The 12,557-nt window shown below is 43.6% G+C and overlaps 1 protein-coding gene across 1 annotated transcript in view; it reads left to right on the forward strand.

The window, feature by feature from the left end:
- The window catches only part of CSMD2 (CUB and Sushi multiple domains 2), a 571,607-nt gene that overhangs the window by 501,555 nt on the left and 57,495 nt on the right, over positions 1 to 12,557 (forward strand). Inside the window, exons 47-49 of the mRNA XM_087858682.1 lie at positions 4,877 to 5,065; positions 7,492 to 7,638; positions 8,896 to 9,084. Of these exons, the coding sequence (XP_087714808.1) occupies positions 4,877 to 5,065; positions 7,492 to 7,638; positions 8,896 to 9,084 (525 nt within the window). The remainder of the gene's footprint in view (positions 1 to 4,876; positions 5,066 to 7,491; positions 7,639 to 8,895; positions 9,085 to 12,557) is intronic.

The raw sequence follows: 12,557 nt of genomic DNA on the forward strand, positions 1-12,557 counted from the left end.
TGGGGCGACTGGGTAGCGCAGTTGTTAAGCGTCTGCCTTCGGCTCAGGGCGTGATCCTGGCGTTCCGGGATCGAGTCCCACATCAGGCTCCTTCGCTGGGAGCCTGCTTCTTTCTCTCTTGCTCCCCTGCCGTGTTCCCTCTCTCACTGGCTGTCTGTCACATAAATAAATAAAATCTTTAAAAAAAAAAGACAATTTTAGAAGATTTTTTCACCTCAAAATGAAACACTGTATCCATTAGCAGTCAAGCTTCCATTTCTTTCCAGTCCCTCCCCCCAACACAGTTCCAGGCAACCACCAATCTAGCTCATGTCTCTATGAAATTGACTATTCTAGAAATTTCGTATAAATAGATTCCCACAAGAATTTTTTTGTATGCTCAGGAAATAAAAATAAAATCCAATATCAGTAAAGAATGGAAATATCTACACATTCATTCAGAGAAAAATGAATACAGGTAGAATGGTTCAGATACAAAAAGTAACAATGAGCTAAGAAATCAGTACAATAGGGTAGTGAATCTAAACAATACTGACCATAGTAGATTTAAAAATACACACACAACTGGACAAATAAATGGCATTGGACGAAAGAAAAAGTGAGCTCAGGACCCTTGCTTGTTGAGGAGAAGCCAAGATATTGATTAACCCTCTATGTTCGTTGAATATATAAATTAAAAATAAAGCTTAAATTTGTGGATAGTTTTTTGAAATTATGGATAGCCATAGTATGTGTAAGTTCTAAATTGATAATCAAAAATAAAGATAAAGGGAATTCAGTTAATCCAATAGAAACATTAAAGGAGAGAAAAAATCATAAAACAGAAAACACAAAATGAGGTAGCAAAACTGAGTGCAAATATATGTGTAACCATAGTAAGTATAACTGAATAAAACTGCTAATCAAAGGAGAGAGACTTTCAGATTAGTTAAGTAAAAAAAAGTTTAATTATAGACTTTCCATAAACTTAGACTTGAATATGTTCATCTGCCTCCTTAAAGACAGCTAGAAAGGTGTCACTCATCCCTGGTAGGAAACCAAACTTTGAAAAAGTAGCAAGTACTAACCTCTAAAATCTGGTGTAGCAGAGATAGTCTTAGACAAAATAGAGTTTAAGGCAAAAAGCATTAGAAGGAATAAAGAGGGAAATTTCATGCTGATAAACATAATACATCAAAAATATATAGCAGTCACAAACTTCTATATACCTAACAATATAGGATTGAAATATATAAAGGAAAATTGACAGAATTTTAGGGAGAAAAGGACAAATTCATAATTACAGTTGGAGATTTTCACACACCTCTTTCAATGACACACCAAAAATAAGTAGGTACGTATAATATTTGAATGATATAGTTATATCAATCAGTAAGTTTTGGCTGCATAAAAACCATGCCAAAATTTAGAGCTTTTAAACAGTAACCGCTTATTTCCTACAAAAGATGCAGTTTAAATATAAATACCAGATAGACTGCAAGAGAAGGGGAGAAAAAGATACATCATGCAAATGGTAAACATAAAGAAGTTTTGGATAATACTGCAACCAAGGAGTATTACCAGAAATAGATTTTATAATGACCAAAGAGTTAATTCCATTACAAAGGATATATATATGTTATATAGACAGATGATAAAAGAGCTTCAAAATACATGAAGAAAAAACTGACAGAACTAAATGTGAAAAAGAAAAGGCAAACTACAGAATAAAAGAAGATATTCATCATACATATATTTCTTAAAAGAACTTGTATCTAGGCTATGTAAAGAACTTTAACAACTCAATAATAAGACAGTCCAATAAAAACATGGACAGAAGACTTGACCAGACACTTTACAAAATAAGATGTATGAATAGCCAATAAGTATATGAAAGGATGCTAAAACATCATTTGTCACCAGGAAAATGCAAATTAAAACCCTAATGAAATACTACTACACACCTAGAATAGCTAAAACTTAAGACTGAAAATACCAAGCGTTGGCAAGGGTATGGAGCAAGTGGAATTTTTATACTTTGCTGGTTGGTATGTAAAATTATACAGTCACTTTGGAAAACTGGTAGTTTCTTTCAAAGTTAAACATACCCCTACCCTACTGCCCAGCAATTATACTCCTAGTTATTTTCCCAAGAGAAATAAAAACCCATATCCACAAAAGGACTTGTATATGAATTCCATAATAATCCCAGACTGGAAGCAGCCTAAATGTTCATTAATAAAGAATGAATGAATAAACACATTGCCCTATGATTGCTACAGAGCAATAAAAATAAAACACAAAACACCATGGATTGAATCTTAGAAACATTATGTTTAGCAAAAGAAACCAGACACAAAAACAACATGTCTGATTCCAATTGCATGAAATTCTAGTGCAATCAAAACTAATCTGTTGTTAAAAAAATAATATCAGTGATTTCCTGGAGCATGGGGCAGGTCATACTAATTAATTGCAGAGGGGCGTGAGAGAATTTTCTGGAGGGATGAAAATAATCTATATCCTGATTATGGTAGTGGTTACACAGGTATATGCATTTGCTAAAACTCATTAAACTGTACACCTAAAATCTGTTAATTTATTGTACATAAATTATATCTCAAAAATTTTGAATTTTAAAAAGAAGTTAATGAGTTATAAAACAGAAAAATAGCCCTACTGATCAATAAAAAGAAGTACCTGGAACAAAGAGTCACAAAATAATCAAACCATTAGGTGAGTTAAACAAAGAGAGAAAGCAGGAATATACAAAAATAAGAAAGGGAAAGTGGGATATAACCATTGAAGCAAAAGAAAATTTCAAATTATGACACTATCTTGTACAAACCTATGCCAATAAATTAATGATATGAATGATTTTCTAGGAAGGTATAATTTAATAAAATTGACCCCAGCAGATAGAAAGTTTATACTTTCCTAATTCTTTAAAAGAAAGAGAGAATGTTATCAGAGGAAACCCCATCGAAGACATCAAGACTAGATGGTTCCGTGGAGGAATACTACTAAACCTTCAAAGACCAGATGTCTTGAGCATAATAGGAAAGAAAAATGTGTAAACACTAAATCCCAGATCCGATAAAGTTGCGCACAAAAAGGCAAACCTGTGGACCAATCTCATTTGAGAAGGCATACCTATGTCCCCTCAGTTGGGGAGTTTCAAGTAGAAAGGGGAGAGCTTCAAGAGCAGACCTGGTACCAGCTGGAGTGTACTAGGGGAACATAAATGTCACCATACTTCAGGGACCTGTAGGTATCAATTTAGTGAAATCAGGAGCATTTCAAAAACAACGCTGTTTTTCTCCAAACAGCCATTCATTTTCCTTTCCTGTTTACAAAATAAGAAGGAAGTTCTCTCTGGAGAAGCTAGTTAATACCTTTCAAAGCTACTCAAAGAGGGGGTGCCTGGCTGGCCAATTGGTAGAGCGTGTGACCCTTGATCTCGAGGTTGTGAGTTTGAACCCCATGTTGGGCGTAGAGATTACTTTAAAAAATAAAGTGTGTTGCAAAGCTACTCAAAGAAGTCCCAGATGAGTTGTGTGAATTTGGGGCCACAGCAAGCATTTTTGTCTGTTAGCCCAGACCCAGTGCTGATTAGCAAGCCCCATTTCTGTGAAGGCAGAAGGTTTGAAGGAAGCAGTGGAGATGGGTGGAGAGTGAGTGGCTCAATCTCCTCCCCAGAACAGCCTCGTCTCAGATCATGATCCAGGGGTTAGCCCTTGGCTTTGCAGCTCCAGAAACTCTCCTTTATCAGTGTCCTGGAATCCAACACGTTCGGGAAGCCTGTCTAAAGGCACATACACAGCAAAATCCCAGTTCCTCCATTTGTAGTGATTGGGATACTTGTTACTACTGCCCAGGCCATGCCTCTTTCAAGGTCCTGAAGAAGTTGATTCAGTCCTCAGGACTTTACTGTGGCACCCTCAGCCCAAGCAAATGGAGGGGGTCATCCTGAAGTTTGTTTCACATAGGATGTAGTGACAGGTCCCTGTACCCCCAGGAGAGAGCACCTCCCTGCTGTCCAGGTTGTGCAGGGCCCCTAAGAACCAGCATCTTCTCTCGCCTCCCTGGTGACAGACACAGGAAACCCAATCTAGCCCCACCAGCAACTCCTTTTCTAAGTTCTACGTTGACTGTCTTCCTTAGGATGGCATCCTTTTCTTTAGAGATCTTAATACATCTCATCAGGTCACAGCCAAGCTCTGCCAGTTCCTTCCTTTCCTGGTATAACTACCATCATTATCATCATCATCTCTACAGTTTATGAAGACACTATGTCGCATGCTTTATATATATCATGCCCTATAATATATATAATATATTAATATTAATATACAATATAATTAATACACAATGATACATAATACAATAGCCTTGTAAGGCAGGCATTATCTTTCTGCATCGGAGGTGGAGAAGCCACTGCACAGAGAGGAAATAATTTGTTCAAGACCACACAGCTAGTAAGTAACAGAGGTGGGCTATAAATCCAGGTGTGTTTGACTCAAAATTCCATGTACTTATGTCTGCGCAATACTCTCTTTGTACAAATCAATCCCATTTAATAGATTAACTCTTGGATTCGGGGATGCTTTCTGTTGTCTGTCGTATGTATCAACCTCAGCTCTTCCAAAGCCCATAGCTGAGCTAGGAAGTGATGCCAACCAACTGGCCAGGCCTGAATGCCAGCTATATAGTAACATTGACACAGAATCTGAGGTCACCTCATGCCATGGAGCAGTGTAATGATGGGCATTGGGGTCTTGTTTGAATGTGCTCAGATACTCCTGTTCCAGTGGTTGTCTTTTGTACCAGGGAAATGTGTTGGCCCCAGTTCCATCTTCATCTCATGGACCTGGTATTTCTCTTTCTTCCTCCCAAGTGCACTGCCCAACGAACGAGCTTCTGACGGACTCTACAGGTGTGATCCTGAGTCAGAGCTACCCAGGAAGCTATCCCCAGTTCCAGACCTGCTCTTGGCTGGTGAGAGTGCAACCCAACTACAACATCTCCCTCACAGTGGAGTACTTTCTCAGTGAGAAGCAGTATGATGAGTTTGAGATCTTTGATGGTAAGTCAGTCAAATGTTGAACAGCTGCCTGCTGCAGAGGGCAGATTTGCTTCAGAACTCTAGGGATCTGTGCCATTACCTCCCCATTAGAACTTTCCAGAGGCTCCAAGCAACATCTTTCTCTACCACAGAAACCCCAATACCGTGGGAGCCAGTGGATTGTATGGCCCACAGGGCAGGGATGCTTGTCCTGCCGCCTAGTCCTGCTCCAGAGCCCTTTCTAACTCCAGCGCCCACTCAAAGCTGGCACCTTGACTGTCACCCAATAAATGGATCGTAGCAGTATTCCCACATGAAGAGTATGCCACCTCTGAAACTCAAAGTGGTCTACCAAACATTGCACTTCTTCCTTTGTAATAGAAGGGAAAAGGCACACTAACTTCCTCTTTAATTTGGAAAGAATGTTTCAGCGTGTCCTCAAACCACTGGGGAAATTTCACCTGCCTCTTTGTAGGACTTACCTCTTACCCTGTGGAGCCATGTGTCTTACAAGAGCATCTACACTAATTGTCCCTTCTGGCTCCTCAGAGGCAATTAATACGATGTCTTCATAGAGAGAACCAATATGCTGTATTCTGCAGGATGTCCAGATGGCCCACATCTTTTCATTCTGTATTATGACAGCGAGCAGGAGAATTAACGTAGCTCTGGGGCAAGACCATGAATGTATACTGTTGTCTATCTCATGTGAATGCAAATTGCTTATGGTCCTCCTTTCTGATGGATAGGGAAAGAGCACATTGCTAGATCAATAACTACATTTCATGCAACCAAGGGTGTGTTAATCTGCTCTAATGAATACACTACATCTGGCATAGCTACTGCAATTGAGGGCTACCGCTTGGTGAAGTTGTACTGTGAGATGGACCTGGGCCAGGACTCCATTCATTACCCTCCCCAACCCTCAGACTCTTCTATTCTAACAGAGGGGCCATGATAGTGCTTTGGGTACCCAGGTATCAGCATCAGTTCACACTCTGTATCCAAAATCTTTCCTTTCCTCCAGGATTCAGCTGCCTGAGGAAATAGCAGTAGGTTTTGGGGGCAAGGATTGGGAGAATCACTACTATATACGATTGATGTCCTTTTGTTGGGTCCTTTTTCATGGGGACCCAGCCTCTCCTTCAGCCAAAGTGTTCTGGAATAAGACAGAAGCTGGCTCAAGTCTCCAAACTGGGTGGTTCCAACTTCCCATTGGGGTCAGCTTTCCTCACTGTTTGGACTATACGTTCATGATGTTTTGTTCATATATTCATATATTGGGGGGTTTCCCATCTGTCTTGCCCTTAGGACTATCATGTTTTGTGAGACATTGCCAATAGATCCTACAGGTTAGGCCCTCCCAGCTACCATTCCAACCTTGCTGCCCATTTTAGTAATTATGCTAGCCTCACTTCTGATTAAGTACCTCCACCTGGCCCCTATATTCTAGAATCTTTTCACCCTCATCAACACTAGGAAGCCCAGTTCTGTGACAGTATCTCCTTTCATCAGTTTAGGCTTCAGAGGACAGCTGTGACTCAGGTTGTCAATGATGCTGGTGCTCACCCCTCCATCAGTATGTTCCTTGTTGCTCTGGGAACTGGAGTGTCCCCCAGGTCCTCCTGAGGGACATGGTCAGCTAGTGGGCATTCTGGTCTGACGTGGTAGACCTACTCTGGCATGCCACTTCTCTGAGCCTTGTGACCCCTTCCTTCACAGTTTGTCACAGCAATTCTGGTGGCTCTATTTTGTTTAATGTGGTCCATTACCTGTGCCAAGCTTCCACGAGCTGTCTTGGCAGATACCAGAACCATCACTCAGGGCTATTTCCAGGGCAATAAATCATGTTATGGATTATCGAGCTTTGTACTCTGCCTCCCTTGAACCAGCCACCTTAGGATGCACTCCCAGGCATTAAAGGTAGGAAAAAAGAAGAGGGAGGGATTTCTGGAGGAGCCCTGGAAAGAACTGTTGAGGAACTGTGTTACGTATGACATTGAGACATGATGTTTGACTGTAGCTTTATTGCTGTACATTCATTCAGTACATAGTTTTTCTATATGACAAGCACTGAGCTGTGTTTATTATGCATGTGAGAAGTAGGTAGCAAGTAGAAGTTCCCAGCTCTTGCACTAACCAGCAGCCTGACCTTGGCAAGTCCCAAGATGGCAAATAGATTTCATCTCACATGCCAGCTCCTGTAGGTTGGCAGTGACGTTCCAGAGTACTGCTTTAGGGCTCAGGGGGAAAGAGTGTGGTGCCTGGGGATGCAGAGAAAGGACAGAAGTACAGACCCTCCTGCTGACCCTGACCGTCTGAGCCTAGTGTCATCTCTTGAGGAGGAGAAATGGGAGGGGGTTACATTCAAGGTATCGAATTAAGGTACCTAATCTCTTACAGCTATGCTAGCAGTCTGTAATCCTGTGTCTTGTACTCTCGCCCAGGTCCCTCCGGACAGAGTCCTCTGCTGAAAGCCCTCAGTGGGAATTACTCAGCTCCCCTGATTGTCACCAGCTCAAGCAACTCCGTGTACCTGCGCTGGTCTTCTGACCACGCCTACAACCGGAAGGGCTTTAAGATTCGGTATTCAGGTGAGTAAAACATAGGGACACACGAGAAAGGCCACAGCCCCTGAGCCCCTGAAGTTGCTTACCCAAAACACCCAAGCCATGGGCCATATCCCCATCAATGGTGGAGGCCCTCCTCGGGAACTGACAGCCTCTCTCCTCTGAACCTCTCTCACTACAGCTGCACGAGTGTCCCTGACGGTCTCCACCTCCCCTCTTCTGTTCCTTTCCCCACTTTAAGTTCTTCCCTCTCCTCTGCTCCTACTGCCAGCCTATCCTGTCTTTGGATAAGTTTATTATATATCATCTGATAATGCCTCAAATGTGATCCCATCCCTAACATTGTTGAAATGTTAATAAAAGTTCCTTAAAACTGAGGAACCCTAAGACGTGGGTCTCCAGGTGGGAAGTGTTGGACAGGCAGCAAAGGATGGCCTATATTTTAAATCCAGGGGCAGCCTCTCTTCTGCTCTGCCAGCCATAACTCTCGGGCAGAGGCAGATCAAGGGCCACTCCAGGCAGGCAACTGGCCAGGGCCACGGTCTACAAGGAGCACAGAAAGATCCCTGGAAAAGTAAGAAGATGGAGGGGGGGAAATCTCATTTATCTGAACTTCCGTCGTGGGGATTACTGTCTGTGGTTGGAAAGAAAACTTGATAAGCAGCCTGGTGCCCATTTTGAAGGGGAGTGGGTCCGCAAACCAGCTGGGCTCCATGAGCATGGAGGCAGAGAGGAATTACTGAAGACCACGGGGAGTTCCGGGAGATGAGGCTGAGGGGAGTCTGGAAGGAGAAGGACCATTTATTGAGCACCAAGTGCCCTGCTCAGGGCTGGGGCTTCTTAAACACAATCGCATTTAAATTGTCCAAAAACCTGTGAGGTGGGCATTTCCAATCCTGATACACAGGGGAGGAAAGGGGACCTCAAAGAGCTTCAGGGACGTGTCCCACGTCACAGACCTGGAAAGGTCAGATCCAAGACCCCAGAGCCACACCCCTGCAGCCACACTCCGGTGGAGCCACGGCTCAAGCAGCACTCTGTCCTGGCCATGAAGGGGATCCAGTGCTTCATGGCCTTTTCTCTTCTTTCCTCTTCTTTGGCTTTACCACCCTGATCAGCCATTTTTCGATATCAACTGCTCAGACCTCCCTAAATAGCAGCGGACCCGGCAGTGACAGAGACAAGGAAATGGGGGAGGAGGGAGATGGGGGGGTGTGCAGGAAAGAGCACATCCGTCTTCCTGCTTGCGTGTGGTCCCCTGAGCCTCATCTTGTCGTCCAGCTCCCTACTGCAGCCTGCCCAGGGCTCCGCTCCATGGCTTCCTTCTGGGCCAGCCCAGCACCCAGCCCGGAGGCTCCGTCCACTTTGGCTGCAACGCCGGCTACCGCTTGGTGGGACACAGCATGGCCATTTGTACCCGGCACCCCCAGGGCTACTACCTGTGGAGCGAGGCCATTCCTCTCTGTCAAGGTGAGGAGCACGTGGAAAGGGGGTGACAGATGGCTCGGATCCTGCTCACCTCTTGGTCTCGTCCCAGGACCGATCACTTCCAAATGTGGGGGTCCTCATTGATAATAAATTCGTTCTTTTAGCAAACATATATTGAGGATCCGTAATATCTCGAGCCCTGGGGATATACATATGCATAAAACAGTCTCAATGTTTTCAGAGCAAGGAGGGAGATGGATATGTAGCCACATAAATGCAAAATGGGAGAGGAAGGAAGTGCTGTATCAGGAGTACAAACAGTGTTGTGGGAGCCCAGAGGTAAGATGGGACCTACCTCTTCCCGGACAGCTAGGGAGGGCTCCCAGAAGAGGGGATGCTTGGCCTCGGGCTCATAGAGCAGGTGGGGTTTAGGGCCAGGCATTGGCAAGGAAAACATTCTAGGCAACAGCGAGAGCATTTGCAGAACCATGGACTGGAGAGAGAGCACAAGATACGCAGAGCAGCTGGGACTGGCAGCAGCACTAGGTCAGAGGAGGCGAGGGGCAGAGGGGACCAGGAAGCAATAGAGGCTCACCATACTCATTGCCCGCAATCAAGCCCGTGATCTGTACCAGGCGTTTGCGTGCATTGCCTTTCATAATTGATGGGGTTTGTTTTCCCTTAAAGTAATATAATTCAGACTAGAGATCTGTTGGGGGGGGGACTACAGATAATGCAAAGGGTGGCTGGAGGGGAGGGGGGCGGGGCGGGGGGTATGGGTTAAACGGGTGAAGGGGATTAAGGAGGGCAGATGTTGTGATGAGCGCCAGGTGTTACATGTCCGTGATGAATCAGTTAATCCTACACCTGAAACTAATATTACACTGTTCACCAACTGGAATTGAAATAAAAACTTGGCAGAAGAAAAACGACCTGTAATCCTGTCAACAGAGATCACTGGGTAACATTTCAGCACATTTCCTTTGATCTTTTAGATATTGTTTACAAAAATGGCATCCTCGGTGTACAAAGCTCTTAATATTTTACCATCTGTCACATAATTAAGTGTATTTCCTCTTCACTATTTCCAGTGGTTGCATAGCATTAGGGAAAAACTGTCATGTATTTAAGTATCGTCCTGTTGGTCATTTGAATGTCTCTGTTTTTTGCTACTGTAAACAGCGCTGCTGCTAAGATCCTTATAATTCCATCATTATGAACATCCACATGTATTTCTTAAAATAAATTCCCAGAAATGAGATTGTTGAACCATAACCTATGCAAAATCTACAGCTTGTGACACTTAACTGCTCTCCGGGACACTTGTCTTCACTTCCACCAGCATGGGAAAGTCGGGTTTTCCTCCCACATTCACAGCATTGTGTGAATTATGCATTAAAAAAAAGAAAAGAAAAACTTTGCTAATGATACAGACAAAAGCAGGAAATCACACTGATGTTTGATTTTCTTGTTCTTTGATTCCTAGTGTGGTGACGGACTATTTATTGACGTCTGTCATCTCTGACCCTCATGACCTTCTCGCCTCTGCCTGAGCTTCCTCAAACAATGTTTCATTAGCATTCTGTTTGGCGCCCTAAGAAAAGGTCCCAGAGAACAGACTGATCCAAATGGCAAATGTCATTTGGCTTTGGTCTCCGTGTCTCTATCTGTATCAAGACAGACAAGTCTTTCTTCTGAAGCTCCCGTTGGAAACCACCATACCTCTCATCTGTTTTCTTCTGTAACTTCCCAAAACTAAGCCCCTCTAGGCTTCTTTGTACTCATCCCCATAATAGTTTGTACCCAGTCCCAGCCCCAAGCTTCCCACTGATGCCATTCTTCTCAGCCATTCCCCCTGAGCTCTCTGGAATCCCGGTTCCATGGCCAACCAACATACACCCTTGGTCACTACCCAGAAGGCTGTCTTCACTTTCTCCCTCCAAGAGACGGGCTCTCCTCTAAGAATATGAATGCTGGGGCCCTTTCAAGTAGAGGGTCCCCATAACCCAGGGCCAGGAAGGCCTGGCATTCTTCCAATGCCATATTGCTTCTTTCAAACCATGACTTTCCACCAACAAATGTATCTCACTAGAGATCCTGTGCCTTCTGATGCTTTCTCTCTCTTTCCCCAGCCCATTCTTTCACTACATTTTCTCTCCCTTCACTACATTTTCTCTCCCTCGAGATCTCATTCCTGCCAGCTTCAAATATTTGGATTCCATCCCCTCTTCTCCTACCCACAGGAAGTGCCCGTCTTCCCTCGGGGTTTGGGGACTGTTCTGGCATAGAGATCAAGAGACAGGCTTTTAGTGTCTCGGCCTGGGAAGGTATCCTCTGTCCTCTTAGTTATCTGCACGGGAAGAGCTGGGCCAAGAGTGGTGGGAAGTGGCTGCTGTCCACTTCCTTCACCTACTGTCTCCAGATTGACCGACTCCTCATGCAAAATATCAGTACCGATCTAAGTATTTCTTCAAAAAAAGTTCAAGGAAGCAAGGCAGTTCATTGATCACAATTTGACTACCCCAGTTCCACCAAAGGAGCTTACAGACTTGCTGTTCAGGCGCTGAAAGAGCATCATATTCAAATGCTGTTCATTTCTTCATTCCACATTTTCTCCTCAATTTCTCCTTATTTACTCATTCCTTCTGTTTTCCAGTCTTTGAAACCTTCTTCCATCTTGATATCCCGACCCCTCTCCGTCTGAAGAGTCTATCCTTCCCTGTATCATAATGAAGCCTTGGCCCTGTGTCTCTTCTGGGTTCTAGTAGGATCGAGGATCATTGTTGGCCAATGTGGATGGGGACTTCCTCTGCTTGCGCTGGCTCTGAATGAGGGAGGTCTGAGCTCTAGACGAGTTACAGGGGTGGGGGTGGATGAGGGACAACAGTGGGTACCCTGATAAATTCCCCTTCATCTGTACTAGCTCCTGAACTGCCAAAGGGCAAACATAATTAGTCAAGTATTAATTTCTTTCAAAGACAACACAAGCTACTCCTACCTAAGTAATGTGTGTTCCTCCAATAAACATAGTGTTGACCCTCCTCCTTACAATGACCATGGCCATGTGATGCATACCTGTGTCTCCTGAGCTGTCACCTTGAAATTCCTTTTCTTTGTACCCCTATGTTAGCACTACCATTTTTTATATTTTTATATCCCATATCTTACCCTTTCTTGGTTTTTACCCCCTTTTTGTTGGAACATAGCCTTGAGTAAATTCCTCATAAAGGGTTCATGAGAAGGAAATTCTCTGAGTCTTTAAATATCTGAAAATATCTTTACTTCTGCCCTCATATATGCTTGGTAGGTTGACCAGGTAAAATTCTAGGTTACAGATCACTTCCTTCAGAAATTTGTTACATTATTTTTGAACATCCATTGCTACCGATGGGAAGTATAATGCCAGTCTGATTCTTGTTCCTTCCAGGAATGTCCTATTTTTTTCTCTCTCTGGGAGCTTGTAGGAACTTATCTTTCATCTTCTGAAATTCCATGATGATTTATCTAAGAATGGT

This window comes from Ursus americanus, chromosome 33, assembly GCF_024610735.1.
Source record: "Ursus americanus isolate L20-20 chromosome 33, mUrsAme1.1.p, whole genome shotgun sequence".
NCBI lineage: Eukaryota > Metazoa > Chordata > Mammalia > Carnivora > Ursidae > Ursus > Ursus americanus.